Genomic DNA, 22,499 nt, shown 5'->3' on the forward strand with positions numbered 1-22,499 from the left:
TCCAGCATTTGAAAAACTACTCCTTCACACAGCCTACTATATTAAACTGACAAGTAAGAACACTAAAAGAGTCTAATCCAATGGCATTAACATTTGTTTAAAATTAGCGCACATGTGTTTTGGGTTTTTGTTTTTGGGGGGGAACGGGTAGAAAAGGTAGAAAAGTGTTTAGATAAAGCAAGGCAGCTAAACAGCAACATTTTTATATCCAAAGATATCCAATATTTTTGCCTGTCCTAAACAGCATTTTAAAAAATAGGGCATTACCATTTGTTTGCTAGCTACCTGGTTAAGAAATTACAAATATTTTATAAGATGCTCTAAGAATAAAACATTAAATAAAATGAACAACCTCTTTCCAGTCTCCTAACAAATGCTGCAGAGAAAAATCCTTAGGAAATATTTTTATTAGTCATTCTCTCAAGTCCTTTCATATTTGGAAAGTGGTAATGTTCCTGTTCACAGGGTTTAAATTAACCTAGAAGGGATTTCTTCAGGACATAGTGGGTCTTCTTTTAATCACCCTCTCTGTGAAAAGCACTCATTTGTGAGTTAGTAATCAGAGACCAAACAGTGAAAAAATAAAGCAAAAATTTCAAACAAAATTTAGAGCAAAAGGTGTTTTTTGGTTTGTATCCATTCAGACCACAGATGTCTCGCCCCCTCCCCCCCCCCCCCCCCCGAAAGAACTGACTTTGACTCAATCTTTCCTATTTCCTGACCTAATGACGCCCTTTGTTTTCCTCTTCCGAACAAGGATTGCAGGTAAGGGAACAGTGTGTAAATACATCAGATAATCTATTTATATAAACATACTGCAGTGCGAACATTCCATATTCCAAATGGAATTTAAATAGACTATTAGAAATAGATGATGCTCCCTTTCCACCTCCCACTCTTATAGAACAAAAAAGAATTACCCAGATCTAGAGGATACTTTCTCAAGTAGTAATATTAAGAAGGATAAACTTTTACCAAGAATCTAGTTTTTTTTAAGGAGAAGGGAATAATAGTGAAAAGGGGGAGTGAAAGGTGCAATATAATTTTTAAAAAACTTTTTAGACCAATTATCTGTCCATCGCTACTGGACTAATATGTAGGTATTTGACTATAAACCAATGTGCTTTGACTATTTTTCAAGTATTTGATATCAACTTTGTATAAAGATTCTGCATACACAAACGACCAAAGATAGATGAAAAATGACTTATTTTTCCAATTTTGAAAATAACTATTAAAAACCTAAAATATTCCAGAACAATATTCCACATGGTACTAACAGTTTGCCAGATTAAATTATCATATCCCAACTGACCATGGGCTGATAAAACTCTGCTAAGTAGGTATTAAAGGAAACAGAAATAGTATGCAATATTTAAAAACCATTTTGTAGTTTGGGGAAACTCTAAAATCCCGAATTAAAAAACACAAATGAAGTGAAAGCTTTAACTGGTACACACTGTTCACACCTATATTTCAAGTTTGGAAACGCATATTTTCAAGCAGCAATACAAAAAAGTATCCATGAAGAATGCATAATCTCTGAAAAAATTATGAAAACATCCCTGCTACCATTACATTTCTAAATACAAAACTGACTACCATATTGTTGCTTCTGTGTAGCGAGAGAAGTTCATTTTGAAAACAGATAAAATTCAGTCTTTAGGTGTGAATGGTATGAATGACAGTCTCCTTTTTAAAATTTCTTAGTTGTTTAGGATCCTTAAGCATGCAAGCCTCGTAGAGGAGGGCCCAACCAGGGGGCAGAGTTGGCTTATGACATCCAGTTTAGGACAGAGCTGGGAAAGCCTCTGGGTCATCTACATCAGGAGCAGAAGCACTTGACTAAAAGAAAAACATACAGAAATTAACCACAGAAATTAACCAGAGAACCACAAACTTTTTAGTCTTCATGTTTTTCATTTGTGCTATTGTTCTGCATGATACACTTGGGTCTAGCAAGCTGGAAGCTTCAAAAGTGTCTAAAATGCCAAACAATGGGTTTTCAAAGCAGCATATAATACAATTAAAATAAGATTACTGAAATTTCCTAAGATTTTTTTCCACAGTGAATCACACTGAGAATTATTCTAAGTACTGTCAGATTGCTCACAGTAACATTTTACTACTGCTAACCCACTATTCAGTTATCCATTTACAGCATCTTTTAAACATGTTCACAACTCACCATATTTAAAATCTCTCTCATATACTGGAACACATATTTCTCAAAAGGTATAAAATAGCTCTATGTTTGAAGTACCCTACATATGACTGATCCCATTCTATTGGAAGTACAAATTTAAATATGAACAAAGTGACAACCTGTGATGTGGCCATATATTGACACAAATTCTCAGTTTTGTCATGGCATGAAGGGATGGATTACAACAGAGTTGTTGACTGTATAGCTTTTATTCATAGATGAACATGTAAATATTTTGCCACTTTAAAACAGAAGAATTGAAAAACTGAGCAACAACTGACAAGCTAGAGAGCTTAAAATAAAAGGGTGACAGGAGAGGGGTAGACTCATTCACTAGTAACAAAGAGGTTTAGTTATAGCACTACCGTACAGGTTACTATTTATTTGGTTTATTCAACCCAATGATCCAAAAATTCCAACTTGCAATTACAAGCAAGAAGGACTTTCAAACAGAAAAGGCAAAAATACCAAAATCCAAATAGAAGACTGAAACAAGAAAGTCGTCCTCTATTCCATGCCCATACGTATACATTGGTGGGAGTATGGACATCAGTGGGCCCTTGAAACTAAAAAGGTAAGTGGTAAAAGCCAATCTATGCAGAAACCAATTGTCTCCACTATATACTACCTAATTCAAAGATAAAATTAACACTATCATTGTAAATCACCAACCTGATGGGGTGTGTGAATCACGTCAAACTCCTTAACCAACTGGAAGGAAACACACAAAGTCAACACAAAATAACTGCAAAATATGAAAATCTTTAAGAAAGCCATCACAAAAGCAGTCACAGAAACTAGATGCTATACTGGAGTACCAAGCTGGAACAAGAAATAATGGATTTTTTGATGTACTTTTAAGGAAAAAAAAAAACCCAATTCAATTACATTTGTAGAACCATTTCCCAACACTAAATCTAAATATCCAATGAGCTAATGCAGAAGTGATAAGAAAACTAGACTTCTGTGAGTGGTACAAGAAAGGTATTTTTTTTAAAAATGCCCCAATGGAATTTAACAAATATAGAAGGTGCAAATCTCTAGCAGTTCCCAACCGCTGGTCCGTGGACTGGTGCTGAGACGCGAGCTGCTGGCCCGCGGTGGCTGCCATTGTGGCTGGTTTTGCCCAGTGGTGGTTCTGGGGCTGAGGCGGCGGCAAGAGGTGGCAGAGCAGGAAGCATCTCCCTCCCCTCCCTCAATCTCTACCCATGGAGGCATGAGACATGCTTGGGAAGGGAGGGGACATGAAGGAGGATGGAGAGCATGCACTGCCAATGGCCGCTCCCCATCTGCATGGCAGTAACAGCCACACTCCCTAGAGGGGGCAGCCTCACTCTGGGGAGTGGAGAAGCGGGGTGGGCTATAGGGTGGGTGAAAGGTTGTTAGGTGCTGGGGACCAAGGGGCTGGGTTGGGGCAAGGCGAGCTGGCAACATTGTATTTACATATTAATTATTTGCAAAAAGCTTGCGAATGGGTCCGTGGTATAAAAAAGGCTGGGAACCACTGGTTTAAGGGACCAACTAAACTTGCTCATACTGTATCTACACTAGGATGATTTGCTTTAGGGTTACATTGGTACTGTTGTAATGCAGAACAGCCCGCCTAAGGTGCTCTCTCTTTCTGGAAAGGGAGAAGTGCTGCACAAACCAGGAGCACAGAAACTACAAAAGCAATAATGACGGAAGTCTATCAAGGACAAGAAAATATAGCGGGAATTAAGGAGTATTAAGACCAGGTTTCCAGTCTGCTAACTGTGCATACTTTTCCAGAGGAAAATTTCCATCATTGAGAACATGTCTAAATGAATGGAGGAAGTGTAGCCATAAACTGAGAGTTATGTCAAGGATAATATTAACCAGGGGTCAGCAACCTATGGCTCAGTATGGCCACCCCCTCTGTCCCATGTGCTGGAGCTGGAGTTGGGCTGCAATGCAGCTGTCCCTAGGGCGACAGCTACACCACAGACTCAGTTCCTGCTCTGTCGGTCGTCACGTGGCCCAGTGGACCCACATAGCAAGTCACTGCCCGGTGTGCCAGAGATGGAATCGGGCTACAGTATGACTGATCCTGGGGCCGAGGCTGTGGTGCAGCCCTCAGGAGCATCCACACCATGGTCCCAGCTCCAGCCTCAGCACACTGGGCAGCTACCCACTAAGTGGCCTCACCCTGGAAGCAGCTGGGCAAGCCACCATACAGCCGTGGCCCCAGCTTCAGCTCTTCACCAGGGCTGGAACTGTAGCCAAGGAAGGCCGCATGACAGCTGCGCCTGGCTGCTCCCACAGCAGCCTTGCCAACAACGCCCCAATCAGGAGCCCCTATCCTGGGTCAGGCCCTCCAATCCAGCCCCCGTCCTGCTGTAGCACAGATAATAGGGGAGGCTCCAATTCAGCTGCAGCCGTCCTGGCTCAACCCCTTGTCTAGCCACTGCTGCCCGGGTGTAGCAGCCCAGCTCCAGCCAGGTAAAGTAATCTGACTCCAGGACCCCCCACATATTTTATTTCCCACCCCCAGAGTCCTGCCCTGCCTCCTGCATGTCCCACACACTTCAACCCCCATCCCTGAGCCCCTCACACATCCTAACCCTGACTCCTGCAACTCCACATCCTGAGCCCCCTTCCATAAGATTGACAGAAGACAGCCTGAATGGATGCAAAAAGCTGAATTTGACCAGTTATGATGTAAACGTCAAAAAAATGTGAGAAGAGATGCAGCAGCAGAAGTCCCATTAAATAAAGTCTGAGTACAATGTTTCATGTTATGCTATTATTAAACATCACATCAACTATCAATAATATAAAGTTGTGTATTTTAAATCATGCGAACAGGCATTCGTATACCACCCGTTGTTGACCACTTGTTCTGAATTATGATGTAGTTTGGCTCTGGTTTGAAAAGGTTGCCGACCCCTGCTATACACAATTATAGATGAGATAGCATTTCTAGGCACTGTGTAAGCCAGGGAAGGGCAATAAATTTTTTGCCAGGAGCCACACCGGAAGGGGTGGGGCCAGGATACTTTGGGATTGCCCACCCACAGACCATGATTGGACTGGGGTTGGGGGAGCTCCTTTTCCCCCCCCACTCCTTCCCACTAAGCATCCATGCCCCTGGTGGTGGGAAGACTTCCTGTGCTCTCCCACCTCCAGACCAATGAGGGCCTGGGGCAGGGGAGCATGCGAAGCTCCTCCCGCCCTGCCAGGAGCACCTGGCACTTCGACCACGTGCTCCTGGCAGGGTGGAGGAAACTTTGTGCACTTCCCCCCGCTCCCAGACCCTAATTAGTCTGGAGGTGGGGGAGCAGCAGGGCCTCTGCAGGCCTGATCAACCCACTTGGTGGGCTGAATCCAGCTCAAGGATGCCCTTTTGCCCACCACAGGTATAAGCTGTAATGAAACCCCAAAGAATCCCTCAAAGTGATACTAACATGTTAGAGTCAACTTTCCTAATAATGAAACACTACTAAGTTGCATCCAACTTAAAATAGATAATGAGTTTACTTGAAACTGAAAGGAATAAATCGCACAATTAACAGGTAAGTACCTCAACAGTGCGGATGGACTCTCTCTCTACTCCAGCAGGAGGAAAAGGAATGGACTAATAAAGACCCATCTCTATAAAAAGAATACACATGAAGCACAGATTCCACGGCCAGAACGGACTCCTGAGACCATCTAGTCTGGCCCCCTGGGTAACACAGGCCACAGAACTGCTCAAAAATAATTCTTGGAAAATTTCTTTTAGAAAAAATATCTAACCTTAACTTAAAAAATGATAGGATGGAAAATGCACCACGTCTTAGTAAACTGTTGCAGCAGTTAATTATTCTCACTTTTAATGGCTTCTATAATAATGGCAAAGATTTCTGGAGCAGCTTTGGTGATTTATTAACCCAATTTGCTGGAAGACAGACTTTGTTAAAAGACCAAGAGCATGTAAGTACAGATTACTTACCTTGTCAGTTCTACTTCCACGGCTGGCTCTTCCACCACGTCCCCGGCCACCTCTACCACCTCTGCCACCACGTCCAGGGCGACCAAGATCTCCAAAATTGATCTCCAGCTGGGATGTAATATCGTTTGCGGGTTTACGGAAGTGATGATCCATTACAGAATCTTCAGCATGAGCCTAAAATTAAAATGAAAGCAGCCACCACCACTTAAAACATTTTCCAATACAAGGCCCTGCTCTAACAACCACTTATGTAGGAGTTTAGCTTTAAGCAAGTATGTAAGTACGCTAGGTTCAGATTTCAAGATCTAGAAACCTGCAGGTTCTTCTTCTCATGAGAAATATAACTGTACAATACAGAAACTCCATTGACATACTAGCTAACATACAGCTAAGTAAACATTTACCAAAACACTTTTAAATGGAACATATTGGGCTATTCTTTGTTCTTTCCTGAATTCCATTAAAGAAGCAAGAGTGGATTTATCTGTTTCGAAAGAACGTATTTATTTCTCACTAAAAAATAAAAAGGCAATCCTGAATCTCTAACGTTCACTCTTTCTTTTCCCATGACTTTTGCTATTTCTGTACACCAATTGTTATTCATTCAGTGTCAAAAACCTTGTCATATCCCCCGTATTTTCTAAAGCCAAGAAAAAAGTTGTATAGTACTTTACCCACCATACCATTCCTTTGGCCCAAATGGCCAACAGATTAGATATATACACAATATACTGAACCAATGATGGCAGCTAGCATACCCTGTTTAAATAAAGAACAAGTTGGTATCATGAGCTATAATAAAAATAATGCAAGGGCCCTAAAGTTGGTGCTATATTAGTATATACTTTAAAAAGCGAAGTCTAGAAAACTCAACATTACAAAGCCATTTACACACAACTTTTTTGAGCCCATTTCTTGAAATGTGCTTACTGCAACTAAAACCTTTCAACTCATTCTTCTGGTGGACTATTAGCATCAAAACAATTAGGCTACGGCTACACTGTAGTCTTCTTCCGGAAAAGCTTATGCAAATGAAGTGCAATGTGGAATATTGCCACGCTTCATTTGCATAATTAATTAGCAGCTGCTTTTGCGCAACAGCAGCTGCTAATTAATTATGCAAATGAAGTGTGGCAATATTCCACATTGCACTTCATTTGCATAAGCTTTTCTGGGAAAAGGCTACAAAACAGCCATAGCCTTAGTGTAGTCAAAAACCGATTTTATCAAAATACTGAGCCATAAATAATTGTCAATTAGCACTGTTAAATAATTTGAATTAATTTTTAAAGAAAATACCATCTCCCTTTTTTCACTGAAGTTCAACTTCAGATTAACCATTGTCTAGTAGGATTTTTTTTGTTCAAGTATTGCAATGGCTTGAACATCCAGAGGCTGCATAACACATCAAAAAACTGCAGTAGTACATATAAGCCCTACTCAGGATCCAGGAAGGATTCTGTGCTAGGGTCTATACAAACATAGAAAGATACTGTCCCTGCTCAAAGAACTAAAAAAACAAAACACCCCCTCCCCCCACCTAGACATCCCCCCTCTCTCCCCGGAGGGAAATGAGGATGAGGGGTAAAAGTAACAAGAAAACAGGATTACATAGGATACACATAGGTACACTATATGCATAGCTTGAGAGTTCCACCTCATTTTGAAAGCCTTTCAAAGTATGAACAAACATCAGCAACTCCCTCTAGCATTATCTAACTAGTATCATCTGATGATTTCCTATAGGCATCAGAAGTTGGTACTGAGGTGTGCAGCGAAAAAACTTTATGGACTATCTCAGGGAAATGGTTTGTGTGTGTGTAGAGTATGGCAGGAAAAAAGCATGAGGATCAGACAAGTGGACACTTATGAAACAAAGGGCAGGAAGCAAACATGCTAGTTACGAAAAGATCATGTGAGATACCTGGCAAGGCACCAGGCACGGACAGAAGAGTTATACACCATGGCTGTGTCTAGACTGCATCCCTTTTCCGTAAAAGGGATGCAAATTAGACATATCGCAATTGCAAAAAAGCGCCAGTCTAGACGCGGGCCTTTCGGAAAATAAAGCCTTTTCTGAAAGATCCCTTATCCCTCTTAAAATGAGGGATAAGGGATCTTTCGGAAAAGGCTTTATTTTCCGAAAGACCCGCGTCTAGACTGGCGCTTTTTTCCGACAAAGCTCTGAGCCGGAAAAAAGCGGCAGCCATATTTATGCTAATGAAGCAGGGGAGATTTAAATCCCCGCTTCATTTGCAATTGCGATATGTCTAATTTGCATCCCTTTTATGAAAAAGGGATGCAGTCTAGACACAGCCCATGTATTTATATAGTCTATTGTTATTCTTTTCCTTACACATAAATGTTTTATCCAATGGTTAGCTCATTAAGCAGCTCACATCAAAACATAAATATCACTAATTACACATATAAAGGATCAGGTACCTCATTTGACTCCAGCGGACTCCCCTGCATTTCTGTCATCCCCTTTGTCTGATGTAAGTTATGTATCCACACCAAGGTATAAAAACAAAAGGAAGAAATGAGACCCCACTAAATACAGAAATATCGCTAAGTTTAAGCGAACCTCCTGAATACATAAACCACTGAGTACATTAAACAAAAAAGACTACACAAGTATTCACAAAGGAAAAAAAAAGATTGCGCAACTTCATATTCATGTGGTGAAGTATCTTGATTCACCAGTGGTCAATTTAAAACACCACAAATGCAAACTCAGTGAGGAAACAAAGATGCAAATTCATCTCAGGTGCTCAGCCATCATAGTGAATGGCACAGTGTAAGAATCTAGAAGGATAGTTTTTTAGAGTATTTATCAATGAAAATATCTACTAGGGATATTAAAATTTGTTTATTTAGGATTATTGATCAGAGGCAGCAGCAAAGGGGAGTGGGGAGAGAGGCGGTTTTGCAGGAGCTGGCTTAAAACCTCCCCCCAAGCACTGCCTCCTGCCTGTCCCTTACTAGATTTAAGAATCTAGTAAGAAATCTTGGGGGGATTTTCTATATTTTCAAAGATATCAGATAATTTTCCAACAAATAATTTAAAGCTTTTTCAGCTGCCTCCTATCACACCACAAGCTTCACTGTGAAAATTAGGACTGACAGAAAGCTTGGAAGCATAGTAAACACCTTTCGTATAGCAAACAGGTATGATGATGTGAGTTGATTTGCTAGCAACCAAGTCTTGCACCAATAAACCTACTTAAACCTGAAACTCTAAATCCCTTTCACAATGCCATTTTCATTTTCACTATTCAGTTACATCAACAGAAATTGTACATTCTACTCAGTAAAACAAATCTGAAGGAAAACATTTGAGATTTGATTCCTGTCACATAATTCAATGTACTGTGTCTGTGGAAGGGGGTTTATTAGATCTGGATCAAGATTTCCAGAATTCAAGAGATCCCATATTAAACTTGCAACAAAGAGAGACGCTGAGTGAATTTGACTGGGCAGCCACCCTTTTTTCTTAAGAGTTTCATGGAAAATGTAAAAAGGATAAAACAGATAGATAATTGCTTAGCTGTAAATGAAGTTGGTATAGGGGAACAGTTGTTTCACAACTTTAAGGCAGATGGAGAGCACCGGACACTTAAATCCTCTTTATCCTAAACTCAAGGTGGTACTCTCTCACTGGTTACCTCAAAATGAATCTGAAGGGTTGAAAACTGTTCCATCAGCAAGCCCATCTCTAATTTCTGTTTAGACTATGGAGGCACACTTATCTGTAGTGTTCACAACAGTCAGGAAGCAACTGGACCATAACCTCAAACTTGCATTTAAGTCAAACCACTGTTGCACAATAACTTTTGATAGCTATCAACCAGAGAAAGTTTGCACCAGTGGCTTAATATCAATTATTCCATGTCATATCAAATTTTCATGCTTTATTGTTGATCGGGTGGTATGAAAGGAGAAGAAATTGAAAGAAATACAGTGATAGAAATGTAGCCGTGTTAGTCTGGGGTAGCTGAAGCAAAATGCAGGACAATGTAACACTTTAAAGACTAACAAGATGGTTTATTAGATGATGAGCTTTCGTGGGCCAGACCCACTTCCTCAGATCAAATAGCGGAAGAAAATAGTCACAACCATATATACCAAAGGATACAATTAAAAAAAATGAACACATATGAAAAGGACAAATCACATTGCAGAACAGGAGGGGGATGCCGGGGGGGGGGGGGAGGGGGAGAGGAAGGTAAGTGTCTGTGAATTGATATTAGAGGTGGGACGTCCCATTCTCCCCACCTCTAATATCAATTCACAGACACTTACCTTCCTCCCCCCCCCCCGGCATCCTCCTCCTGTTCTGCAATGTGATTTGTCCTTTTCATATGTGTTCATTTTTTTAATTGTATCCTTTGGTATATATGGTTGTGACTATTTTCTTCCACTATTTGATCTGAGGAAGTGGGTCTGGCCCACGAAAGCTCATCATCTAATAAACCATCTTGTTAGTCTTTAAAGTGCAACATTGTCCTGCATTTTGCAAGAAATACAGGTTATCTACTTTTTTTTTAAATCTCTTTTTTGGATTACTGCACTCCCCAATTTGTTGGCAGAGCAGTCATGCAACTGCTATTTTGGATTTCTGTATTATAAAAAGCTCCCCTTCCATATTTAGCCAACAAAAAATTGTTTTCCTTCTTGGAAGGAATGACAAATCTGTATGGGTGGAAAAAGATGTTTGTTGAGCTGAAATACTGAGTGCCTTTATATAAATTTTTAAAAATTAAAAGCAATTATTTAAATGTCAGGATAGTCTATTTTAATAGATGCACTCTATGCTCGAATAGTAAGGGAAGGCCAAATTGTATTTATCCTCAGATTCAATGGTGCTTGCTCCCCTCTTCTGCAAAGTCCTATAATTATTTACAATTCCATTTAAATATTTATTTCCATGAGTTTCTATGAATGTAATGGCCTTTCTATTAAAATTTAAAAATCTAGTAATTATGCCCACTTGTCAATATAGGATTGTATTTGAATAAAAGTGGCATAACTATAATAAGTCATTTAACTGCAATGCCAGAAAACAAAATAGCTAATAATTAAGATATAGTATTTATGTTCCTTTACATACAGTGATAAAATGATTCTACAGTACTGCTGCAGTATTTTACCCTTATTTTATTTTTTAGGAAAACAACAACATTCAAGTTTCCATGGCCAGATATCAAAACTGACCTGGTTTAGAGAGAAAGGTTCCAGCCTGTCTATGTGACTTCAAGAACTGCTGAACTTCCAAAACCATATTAGATTGCCTTAACACACAAACATATAGCTAAATAAAAAAAGTCATCTAACTGACATTAGAAAACTCTCTCTCTCTCTCTCTCTCTTTTCTCTGCCACTAGTTCTGAAGAAATCAGATGGTCTGTATGCCTTCAAAGTCAGCTTTTCCCACTAATCTCAGATCATTTTCAACTGTTCTTGCTAGGAAGGCTAAATTAAAAAGACAAATTAACCAGGCTATTACGATTTTTTTATTTGTGTTGCTGTAGCATCTGGGAGATCTATTGATAGATCAGAACCCCACTGTTCCAGGTAGAGATGTAAAAGGATAATTGGTTAACTGGTAACCCTCTCACTACCAGTTTCAGTTAACTGGCAGAGGGCTGGAGCAGCTCCCCACTCACCCTGGGAATAATGGGAAGCAGTGCAGCCACGCAGCTTAGTGGGAACTTAGGCTATAGTACTTATCTATCTGTAACAGTTTAAATTCTATGACAAATGAATTTGGCACGTATATGTAACAAGAGTAACAGATGTAAAAAAATGGAGATCATCAAATTATCCAATTAGATAAACTAAGGAGAGTAATGACAGTTTACTAGCTTAGTGGAAGTCAGTGCAAACCTTGGTAAAAATGTCTAGACTCTTTGCTTGTAACAGACTATGTCATTCATCCTTTTTTTGAAACTAGTATTTAAAACAAGGACCAACTAAAAGCCTTTTAACAGCTATTTGTAAAGATGTTTTAAACCACTGTTTAGACTGCATTAGAAAATGATGCAATATATGTACTTGCTACTTTACTTGAAAGTTAAAGGAATTTGCATCTGTGAAATTTCTAACAGCAGTGTGCAAGGTCTGATGATATGCTAGATATCGTGGGGACTGGATACTGAGACTCTTCAGAACACAGGATTTCCCTGCTTTTGATGCATGTAACAGTTACTGTTCTTCTATAATGTTTATTGTAGTAAGTACTTCATGAATTTTATATTCTTCACAGGCACTTTAGGTAGCCATGCAAAGTTATACTGCAAAATATCAGAATACTGGCAATATAAATTAGATGTTACACCTGTTTTTAAGATGTTTTAGACAGGACCAATGTGTTCCTATATGTTTATACAGAGCCTAGTACAATGAGTTCATATCATCTGGGCATAATGGAAACAATAAAAAATTACTAAATGTATTATTTGGTACTTGAGCAAATGCTTTTCTGAATTTAAGTTGTAAGTGTATTTAAACAAATCATCTTGATTAAGGTAAGGTTTTATTTTAAATGCTTAAAAACAGCTTCCTCTCCAGAGTTTTAGCACATTAATTTTACAGATAAAAATACAATGCCCACTAAGCTAAAGATACAGCTCAGCAGCTGAAACTGACTGCATTAAACACTGTTTTATGATGCTTAAAATTATTAGTAGAAAAGTATTCTATTACTGCTTTTAAACAGCAATTTTATTGACATAATCTTCACATGTCAAGTGGTGAAATCTGCAAGTCAAACAGTAAATTATTTTAACATGAAATCTAGATACTTTGGAATACCATTAAGTTTTACTTTACCTCCTCACTCTTTGACTTATGAAGAACAAATCCTTTTTTCCACTGCCCATCAGCACCCTCATTTGGTTTACGGATGTTGAATTCAACTTTTGCACGATCCTTATTCTGAATAGCTTTCCATTCATCCAGGGTCATTTCTTTAGGGCCTTCTTCCTTGATCTCTTCCACCTCATTCTCTCTGAATAAAATTATTTTTCTCATGATTACTTAATTTCTATTAATATTTTTAATAACTATGCATAGCAAATCCAGAAACACTGCATCAGAAGCAGAATATAGGGGGATTCATTATGTTAAAGACTTAGTAGTTATTAGGATATCAAGTAGAAAATATTCAGAACACTGCCCTATAAAAAGAGTGTTGTCTTTCAAAAGTTAAGATGGGATGTCCACCCTAATCAACTAATAAAAAACTGTCAGCAACGGCAGAGCAATGTGCCTCTGAACAACAAAATGGGAGTATAGCATATTGAACAGTTTTAAGTCAGTGGTGGCATAAGGTAATCCTATACCCATTGATGTTATTTTTCACTGTACAGGAGACTTTTACTGTTAGCTACAGAATCAATTTTTCAGATGTCCCCATGTAGATGAAAGCAAGACTGCTCACCAATGGTGAGTGGGGAGGGTCCAGTAGCTGACAATGGAGGTGGGTCCATGCAAGGCTGATGCCAGGACAAAGATACAGCTCCTGCAGGCCCATCAATGTAGCACTTGCTGTTTCTCATCTCTTGGTCAGAAGGCCCTTACCCCCATCTTGTTTCCAGCCAACATTGGCCAAGTGCTATGTTGTGGAGGCTTGTTTATACAGGTAGGCATGCCAGACACGGGCCACTTACAGGTCACTATTGCAGCCCACCCACTGGCTCTTTACCTGCTCCCCCTCGGATTGTCCTCCCTCTCCGTCCCTTTATCCCCTCGAGCCCTGCTGTTCCTCTATATTTCCTCTAGTGCATCCCACTCCCAGTACCATGTGGAGAACAAGGTCCTGATCGAAGTATGGAAGTTAAGGACTAGTCGACCTCCCCCCCCCCCCCCGCCTTTCTGCCTCTATCAGACAGATGCAGCAAAGCGGGGGATGAGGGAGTACTTCAAAGCGGCAGCGCCGCACAGCTGACCCTGAGTTCTGGGGAAATGCAGTGTGAAACCTGCAATCAGCTGGGAAGTACCCGGCTGATCCTGGGTTCCATGAGTTCGCTTCTGCTTTGAAAGGCACAAGAGCTCACACCGGGTTCTGGGGAAGTGCAGAGGAACCCGGGGTCAGCTGGGGAGTCCCCAGCTGATCCAGGGCTCCTAGCAGCAGGAAGCTGACCCCAGGCTCCATGGCTTTGAAATGCACAAGAGCCCCTACTGGGGCTCTTGTGCATTTCAAAGCAGGCATGCTGCATGGGACTTCCTACTGGCCCCGGGCTATATGGGGAGTTTCACATTCCTCCTTTGGAATGTACAAGAGCCACAGTGGGGGCTCGTATACATGTCAAAGGATCAATGTGGAAGTGCCTATAGAGTAGTCAATTAACTGCATTTTAACATCCTTAGTTCACACCCCAAATTTGCAGGTTCCACAGCAACATTCTGGAGTGAGCAAACTGACAAATCTGGGAAGGGTATGTGACCCTGCATTGCCCCTCCCTCTCCCCCCAGTACTGCCTCAGCAAGATGTGGCATCAGATACCACAAGTGGCAGTTCTGTCCCAGAAGCCTAGCTGGACATGGATGACAGACAGCACAGGGCAAGAAGGGGCAGTTCAGTCAGTCTTCTTGTGAGAGAGAGATGTATGGAAGTGTGTGCCCTCAGAGAGAGTGAGGGCATTCGGGAGTGTGGATAATCCCTAAGAAAAGAAGGTAAATGAACAGGAGCTCTGTGAACTTGATGTTGCATGTGCCATTTCCAAAGAGCCAACTGAATATACTCCGCCTAGGGGCTCTGGCTCTGAAAGCACGATTGTCTGTCTTGCACTCTCAATATTGCCACCTCTCGGTTCCCACGCATCACGGATGGAAAAGGAAGATGTTCAAAAGCAAAGGAGAACAATCAGGGAAGTGATGCTGAGCAGATAGGAACAATTACAAAGTACAAGGATGAAGAGTCGAGGCAAGGGAAAGGAGTAGCAGCAGCAGTGGAGGATATAGGAGCAGGAATGGCAGGTAGACATGGGGAGAGGAGGAGATCAAGAGCAAAAGGGTCTGTAAGCATTAAAGCACACTCTTAAGCTGATGTAAGCATGCCCTAACTATGTAAGTGTTTCTATCACCAAGTGTAAGTAGCCTGCTATACCAACCTAGTAAATCCACCTCATTGAGAGATACACAATTTAAGCTGATGTAATCTGGGTGATGCAGCAATTTCAGCTGCCCACTCCCTGCAGCAGACGCTGTGAGTCCAGGCAGCAGTCATGCTCCCATCTTGGAGCTCAACAACAAACTGAGAGCCAGGCTCTCAGGCCCCCAAACTACCCTTCTCCAAGCACTGAAAGAGCTCCTAGTGAGAAGATGCACCACCCACAAAACAGCAGACAGCAGCATGAACACTAAAAACCACAGCATTTACTGCAGTGCCAAAAGTCCATCTGGCATAGGTTGACTTAACTTTGTAGTGTAGACATGCTCCTAGAGAGAACCTAGAAATGATTTCACTATTCCTGAGTGAACTTTCAGTTACTGTCTAATAAATAGCCATGACCCCTGAGCAGGAACACACCCTTTTTCTGTTACCTGATTCTGTCTTACCAGGGTGTCCAACACACTAGCCACATGCGGCTATTTGGCCAGGTGAGTGTGGCTAGTTCGCTATAGCAGAACTGATTGAACACCATAGGTCTATTAACTCAAGCAGTAGATTACTACTGTGAATTTAAAGATCCCAACCTAAAATGATGACCCATGACTGAGTTGTCAAATACAGGATGAGCGGTTCAGTATGCCATCTACCCTGGGTAGAGAGGACTATTGCAGCCCAGCTTAGGGGCAGGTGAGAAGTGCCTCTCCATAACTGCTGCAGCCACAAGAGGGATGCATGTCCCCTGGCTGAGGGACGGACAGGCAAGAGACACAAACTCTCAGGCTACGTCTACACTGCAGGCTTTTCGTGCAAGAGATGTGCTTTTGCCCAATAGCATCCATGGCAGTGTGGATGCTCTCTTGCACAAGAGGGCTTATTCCTTGTGGGGAGAGGACTAACTCTTGTGCAAGAAGCCCTCTGTTCGATACTTTACTGTAAATTTACTTACGTGCAGTGTAGACGCTCTGCAAGTTTTGGCGCAAGAACAGCCATTCTTGCGCAAGAAGCCTGCAGTGTAGACGTAGCCTCAGTCTGCAGTGGGTGGTGTCTGTGTGGGATAAGGCAGGGGCACGCCTCTGCTATAATATGTTTATAAACACACAATACCCACCCCCCTCTCTTCCCCGCACGGGAATAGGTGCTACACCAAATTCTTGCAAGGCCATCAGTCACCTGCAGCAGTGGTCCTGCCTTGTCTTTCAGATGACTACATTTCTGCACACAATGTTCCATGCCTTGCTCCGCCCCCCACCTTTGCTGGGGGTGTGTAAAAACACAGGGGGTCGCAGCCCATGCAAAGCTAATTCCAAACAGTGGAAAGAGCAGCTCTTGCCCAGCTGCATGAAGTGCCTGGCCAATGAGCAGCAGGGCAGCTGTCTGCATTACTGACCACTGTCAGACCAGGGCAGAGATGGGGATGCTCATTAGCAATGGATTCAAAGCACCACAGTTCCAATGCTCCCTCAAAGCAGCTGAGCCAGCACAGATAGGCTTGGGATGCCCCCCACCTCCTTCACAGGGACACTGCCAGGGCAATGCCTACACAGGATGATGCTCACATTCCCAGGGACTGCTGGAGACCTCTGTCTGGAAGCTTGGCTAGGAAACAGATCATAGAACCAACCTCCAGGGAGCTTCCCATGGACACCTATTAGGCATAGCTGGGTGTATTCCACTCCAAGAACTGCTTGCGCTGCAGCAGGAGTGGGACATCTTGACTCTCTTCCATCCTCCTCCATGCTGCTTCCTCTGTCCCCACATTTCAGGGTGTTTAGCAGCAACTATGGTTATCATGGGCCAAGTTTCTTCCTGGGGCAGTTCCCTCATCTCTCTGCCCCTGTATGCACATGGCAAGGACACACACAATCCTGCAGCAAACATTTTCCCCCTCTTTACTACCTCCCAAGTCCAGCACTTCGGGACCTGTTTAAAATTATACTGTTTATGTATATAATGCCATCTGTCTAGAAAAAAAGCGTCTTTGGAGACTAACCCCCCATTTACATTAACTTTATGGGAAAATTGAATTTACTTTATATCATTTTGCTTCAAGTCATTTTTCAGGAACTGTAATATCCATTGTAGTTATGTATTAACCACATCTCTCCCCTTGCAGTTAAGTCTCATTCACCATAAATCTTCAACTTCCACAACAACAAGAGAGGTAGGGGTCCTTACAGACAACTACAAAACTCTGATTCGTTTCCCAGAGCACACTTATCTGTGTGTGCTGAATGTGGCAAGGATTGCATAGATCAGTGTTTTCCAACCTTTTTTTTTTTATAAAGTACCCCTTTACAAAAATTGTAAGCACCCCCCAGTACCTACAGTTTTCAGACAAAAATTTTTTCTACAATTACAACACATTTGTTTAGACACCTTAATCTTAGTCAGGCGGGCGATGAAATTTTTGGATGTGAAAAGTACAAAAATAATAAAGCGCTGTAAAACTTAAAACAAAAATTCAGTTTTCTCCATATTTCGGTTGTGTTGACGTACCCCCCAGACTTCTCTCAAGTACTCTCCCTACCCCGCAAGGGTACTCATACCACTGGTTGAGAAACACTGGCATAGAAAACACAGTACTGTATACACTCTTGTAATTAAAGGACCATTTCATAAAGCATACATGAGAGTCAAATTAAGGTTCCACACGCAGCTTTCATTCTACTATTTTCTAAGTTTGAGGAATTAATTTCGCATCCTTAATGTTCTTTTAGCCTACGTTTTTGGATGTAATATATTCTGCCACTGAATCAGACAGCTTTTATGCCTCAAATCAAATAGATATCAAAGGAGGCTAGTCCTCTTTCTACACTGGAAAACTTTACCACCACAAAAGGCTACAGTGAGTCACTGCACTGATCCTTTATAACAAATAATGGTCACGATTAGGAATGTAAAACAGTAGAGTTGACTACTTGCATTCCCCCCTTCCCAGTTGCTGCCTGTGATGGGGTGTGAATACCCCACACTGAATCAGGTGGAGTTAAAACTCTGTGGACAGAGGAAGTCCTGCCCCTTCACTCCAACTGGGCATACTCCAAATGCTGGGGAAGCATAAAAGGCAGTAGCGCAGTTCAATCTGGGCTGGCCACCAAAGAAGGACCTTCACCAGAAGCACCAGAACCCATCAGACACCCAGGAGACCACAGTGAGCTGCTAGTGCCGGAGCCATCTCAGGGAGAGCCAACCACAAGGAAACAAGAGAACCCAGTGACCAGTGGGACATGGCCCCTCCAATGCTGTAGGAAGTGACCCAGGTAGAGTGTTGGAGTGGTATCTCCCAGCCAGGTAAGCTTGGTGTGTTTTGGTCAGACTCCCCCTTGAGCAAGTGGTAGAACACTCTGCCACTCATAGGAACCCTTAATTAAGCAGTTGTCCCCCCTCAACTTATTGACTCTGCCCTGAGTTAAAAGGCAACCCCATATAGACTCTGGCTGCTACCATGCTGCCCTGAGTTAAAGAGCCATACCTTATTGACTGTAGCCTTTAGGCCGCACTACTTTAGACAGAGACTGATCTCTATGGGTTGCCGACTGCCTCTTAGCCTAACAAGACGACCAGGCTGGAGCTTAAAAGCCAGTCCCTTTGCCCTCTCCCCCCCTCGCCCTCAATACAGGCAGCAGCATGATGTGTCTGAAGAGACACCTTAGAAGTTATCAGCACTCAAATCAGGATTTTCTGTTTAAGTCTATTTCTCTCCTATTCCTACATACTACAATGAAGTAATCAGTTGTGACAATCAATTCTTAATACTGTAAGGCCATAGTGGCTTCACTATGAAAAAATCAATCACAAGGGAAAAACTAAATTCAAAAGTTTTCCTTACAACCAAAGGAATAAAAATCAGTGGCAAAATAGTTATGATTTGTTTAGTTTTGCCTCCCTTATCTCTACATCTTTACGTAGTACCTCATTACAAACTTTTAAAAAGCCTCAGAGAGCTTGCAAATAAACCTGTCTCATTTACTAGGGGGCACAATTTTAAAGTACATTTTAAAGGAAAATAATGTTGATGTGTTGGGATCATGCTTCCACAGTGCTGAACATTTAAAATAAATCTAATGTAAATAAATTATTCTAGTGCAAACTTCAAGATATGTGCAATTCCTTCTCAAGCCTCTTTTTGCCTAATGTACAGTATCCAACCTTTCTATGCTGCCTCCCAATGGGTAACTTCCCTCCCAATCTGTTTCATGAAGCTTATATAAGCTAACATCCACACTTTACTGACAGTGCCTGGGTTATCTTCTACCTATTTGTCCCAGGATACTTCTTCTGTTAGCAATCTGCATATTATACCAACATGAAATGACCTACATGCTATTTAAAAAGATTACAAATGGCTATTCCAATTTAGAAATTTCGTGTGGAATTCTATGAAAGCCACTCCTAGTTCAATAAAAACACTAATGAATGTATGCATTGCTCTTTGAAGATGTATAGCAGTGTTGCAAATCTTATTTTCTATCCCACCCATCTTTTACCTGAAATGGACCATTAAAGCAAAACTTTTTCCTATTTCACCATTCTACACTCCAGATCTGCTTCAAAAGGTATCTAAGCTACTCCAAGCTGCTATGGAAGCCTGATGTTTCATTAAATGCAGCTCACTTGAGATTCACTTTAATAATGCTACTCAGATGTATCCTGGAATAAGATAAGACTCCAATAATTTCCAGGGGAATGAAAATTGTTTGATCAACTGTTAAACATGTTTACGTAGTAATATATAGCCTGTTTTGGTTTGATGCACTTAATTTTTAACACAAGCTTTAGTACTGACAAATTGTAAGCTAACAACATGTCCAGCAAAATATGCTTAACATTATAGCTATTGAAATTAGTAGTTTAACATGTTTTCCAGGAGAAAGTATATACTGGATGCAATTCTGGGAGATAAATCAAAACTTCCACGTGATTCACACAGTAAAAATGATTTTCAACATGAACCAGAAAACTGCCTAACCAACTGTTAACAAGCAGTAATGAACGCAGTACCAAAAGTCCAATTACATCAATGTAATTAAATAGTCTATCAGTAATATATTTCTTACTACTGTTCTCAATTCTGAATTTTCCAGAGCTATGTTGACTCACTAGTTGTGCAGGTGAGGTGTTAGCAATATCTATTCAATGCTATTAAACCCACAAACAGATGCATGTGTTTCCCATCCACCAAACTTCACATCAAGTTTTTCAGAGATAATATTAAAATGGTATTTAAAACAGATTAACACTTAATTTTGGGGAGTGGGAATCTATAATATGGAGATATACCTCTCTCATAGAACTGGAAGGGACCTTGAGAGGTCATTAAGTCCAGTCCCCTGCCCTCATGGCAGGACCAAGTACCATCCCTGACAGATTTTCCCCAAATCCCTAAAGGGATTGAACTCACAACCCTGGGTTTAGCAGGCCAATGCTCAAACCACTAAGCTATAGAGTGCATTATATATTCAATCCAGCTGCACTGTGGAAAACGTAGTTATCTTGATATTCTGCCTGTTGTGTGGAACCCTACTCTAATCTTGAGTAAGTCTCCCTTCCACAGCAGCTTTTTGTGTTACTATGGGCTAAAACTTTGTTGTTCTAGGGGCAAAACCTCAAAAACCAACATGCAGCAAGTTTACACTGAGCCAGAAATTCCTGAAAATGCTTCACATAGAACTCACCTAAGGCTCTGCAAGACCAAACAAGATGTCTCGCATCCTGAGCACTACCGCACAATCCCTAATGCAGGGGAAATCTGCGGGTGGATCCACTGACCCCACTCCTGCTCACCTAAATACTAGAAGGTAGGGATAGTCACACAACAGAACTGCATGAGACAAGGGGGAAACTGTACCACTTCTGCTGTATCAGGGTCTTCTACAGCCTCTAAGGAGCAAAATTTGGCTTTTAAATACACAATACAAATTTCTCATCCTCACTGGATAATAAAATTTCACGCTGACTATCCATAAAGTGACTGAAAAAATTAACTGGTAATGCATCAGAAAAGCCATACTGGGTCAGACCCAAGGTCCACCTAGCCCAGTATCCTGTCTTCCAACAGTGGTCATTGCCAGGTGCGCAGAGAGAATGAACAGAACAGGTAATCAAATGATTCCTCTCCTATTGCCCATTCCCAGCTTCTGACAAAGTCCAGGGACATCATTCCTGCCCACCCTGGCTAACAGACGATGATGGACCCATTCTCCAAGTATTTATCTAGTTCTTTTCTGAACCCTGGTTTTTACAACATCCTCTGGCAAAGAGTTCCAAAGGTCGACTGTGCATTGTGTGAACACTTTGCACTAAACCTGATACCTATCAATTTCATTTATTGCCCCTCTAGTTCTTGTATTATCAGTAAATAACACTTCCTTATCTACTTTCTCCACATCAATGCATCCCCATTAGAATTTTCTTCAGACAAATGTATGCTCTGAGATGTCCCAATCCAGCTGTCTTTTTTAAGACAGAGTAACATGGAATTGTATCACGTCATACTAAATTTGACACAAATTGCTTTTCATTCATTCTCTACAGTTCTTAAAGTGTCTCATTGAGTTTTTATGAACCCAATTTCCCACTACTGATAATCTTATTTTCCAATAGCCAATTGTTTCTCTTCAACCAATCTAAGTTATTAAAGCCACCTATTTCAAATTCTCTGCTTTCCTCTTCCTTTGAGGGTAGATCACTCATACGCACAGCAATGGACAAGCAATATTCTCCTCAGAAGTTTAGCCATCATAAATACAACCATTTTATAAATCCAAAAGTGAAAAAGTAGTGCTGCCTCCCAACTATCTCCTTCTGTTGTTACCATGCTCAAATGTGGAAGGGCAGCTTTCAAGTTTGTGTTTTGATTTGAAGATCTTATTCTGAAAGCAAACTGTAATTTAACTATAAATGAATTGATTACATAGCAAAAAAATGGAAAGTGGTCTAGTTGTTAGAGATCACTGATGAACCATTAATATGTGAACATCCATAAAGATTGTTTAGAACATGAGTTCCCAAACTGGGGGCTGTGAAGAAATTCCGGGGGGAGACGGGGGAAGGTGGGGGAACGGGAGGTGACCCATCCATCCCCCCCTCCATCAAGTTTGCTGCCTCAGTCAGTTCTTTTTTTTTCCTCAACAAGTTTTGCTACTATTGGGGGGGTGGGGGGGATTGAAGGTTTTTCAAAAAGTCAAGGGGGCGTGATGCTGAAAAGTTTGGGAACTACTGGT

The 22,499-nt window shown here is 41.2% G+C and overlaps 1 protein-coding gene across 3 annotated transcripts in view; it reads right to left on the reverse strand.

Moving 5' to 3' along the window:
• Positions 1-214: 214 nt before the first annotated feature.
• The window catches only part of SERBP1 (SERPINE1 mRNA binding protein 1), a 32,349-nt gene continuing 10,064 nt past the window's right edge, over positions 215-22,499 (reverse strand). For all 3 annotated transcript variants that reach the window (XM_075936191.2, XM_006125015.5, XM_006125014.5), the window contains 5 exons: positions 12,993-13,170; positions 8,604-8,651; positions 6,159-6,332; positions 2,879-2,917; positions 215-1,845 (listed from right to left, as the gene is read on the reverse strand). In XM_075936191.2, coding sequence (XP_075792306.2) covers positions 1,789-1,845; positions 2,879-2,917; positions 6,159-6,332; positions 8,604-8,651; positions 12,993-13,170 — 496 coding nt within the window. In that variant the 3' untranslated portion in view covers positions 215-1,788. The remainder of the gene's footprint in view (positions 1,846-2,878; positions 2,918-6,158; positions 6,333-8,603; positions 8,652-12,992; positions 13,171-22,499) is intronic.

This window comes from Pelodiscus sinensis, chromosome 9 (assembly GCF_052426305.1).
Source record: "Pelodiscus sinensis isolate ZL-2025 chromosome 9, ASM5242630v1, whole genome shotgun sequence".
Taxonomy (NCBI): domain Eukaryota; kingdom Metazoa; phylum Chordata; order Testudines; family Trionychidae; genus Pelodiscus; species Pelodiscus sinensis.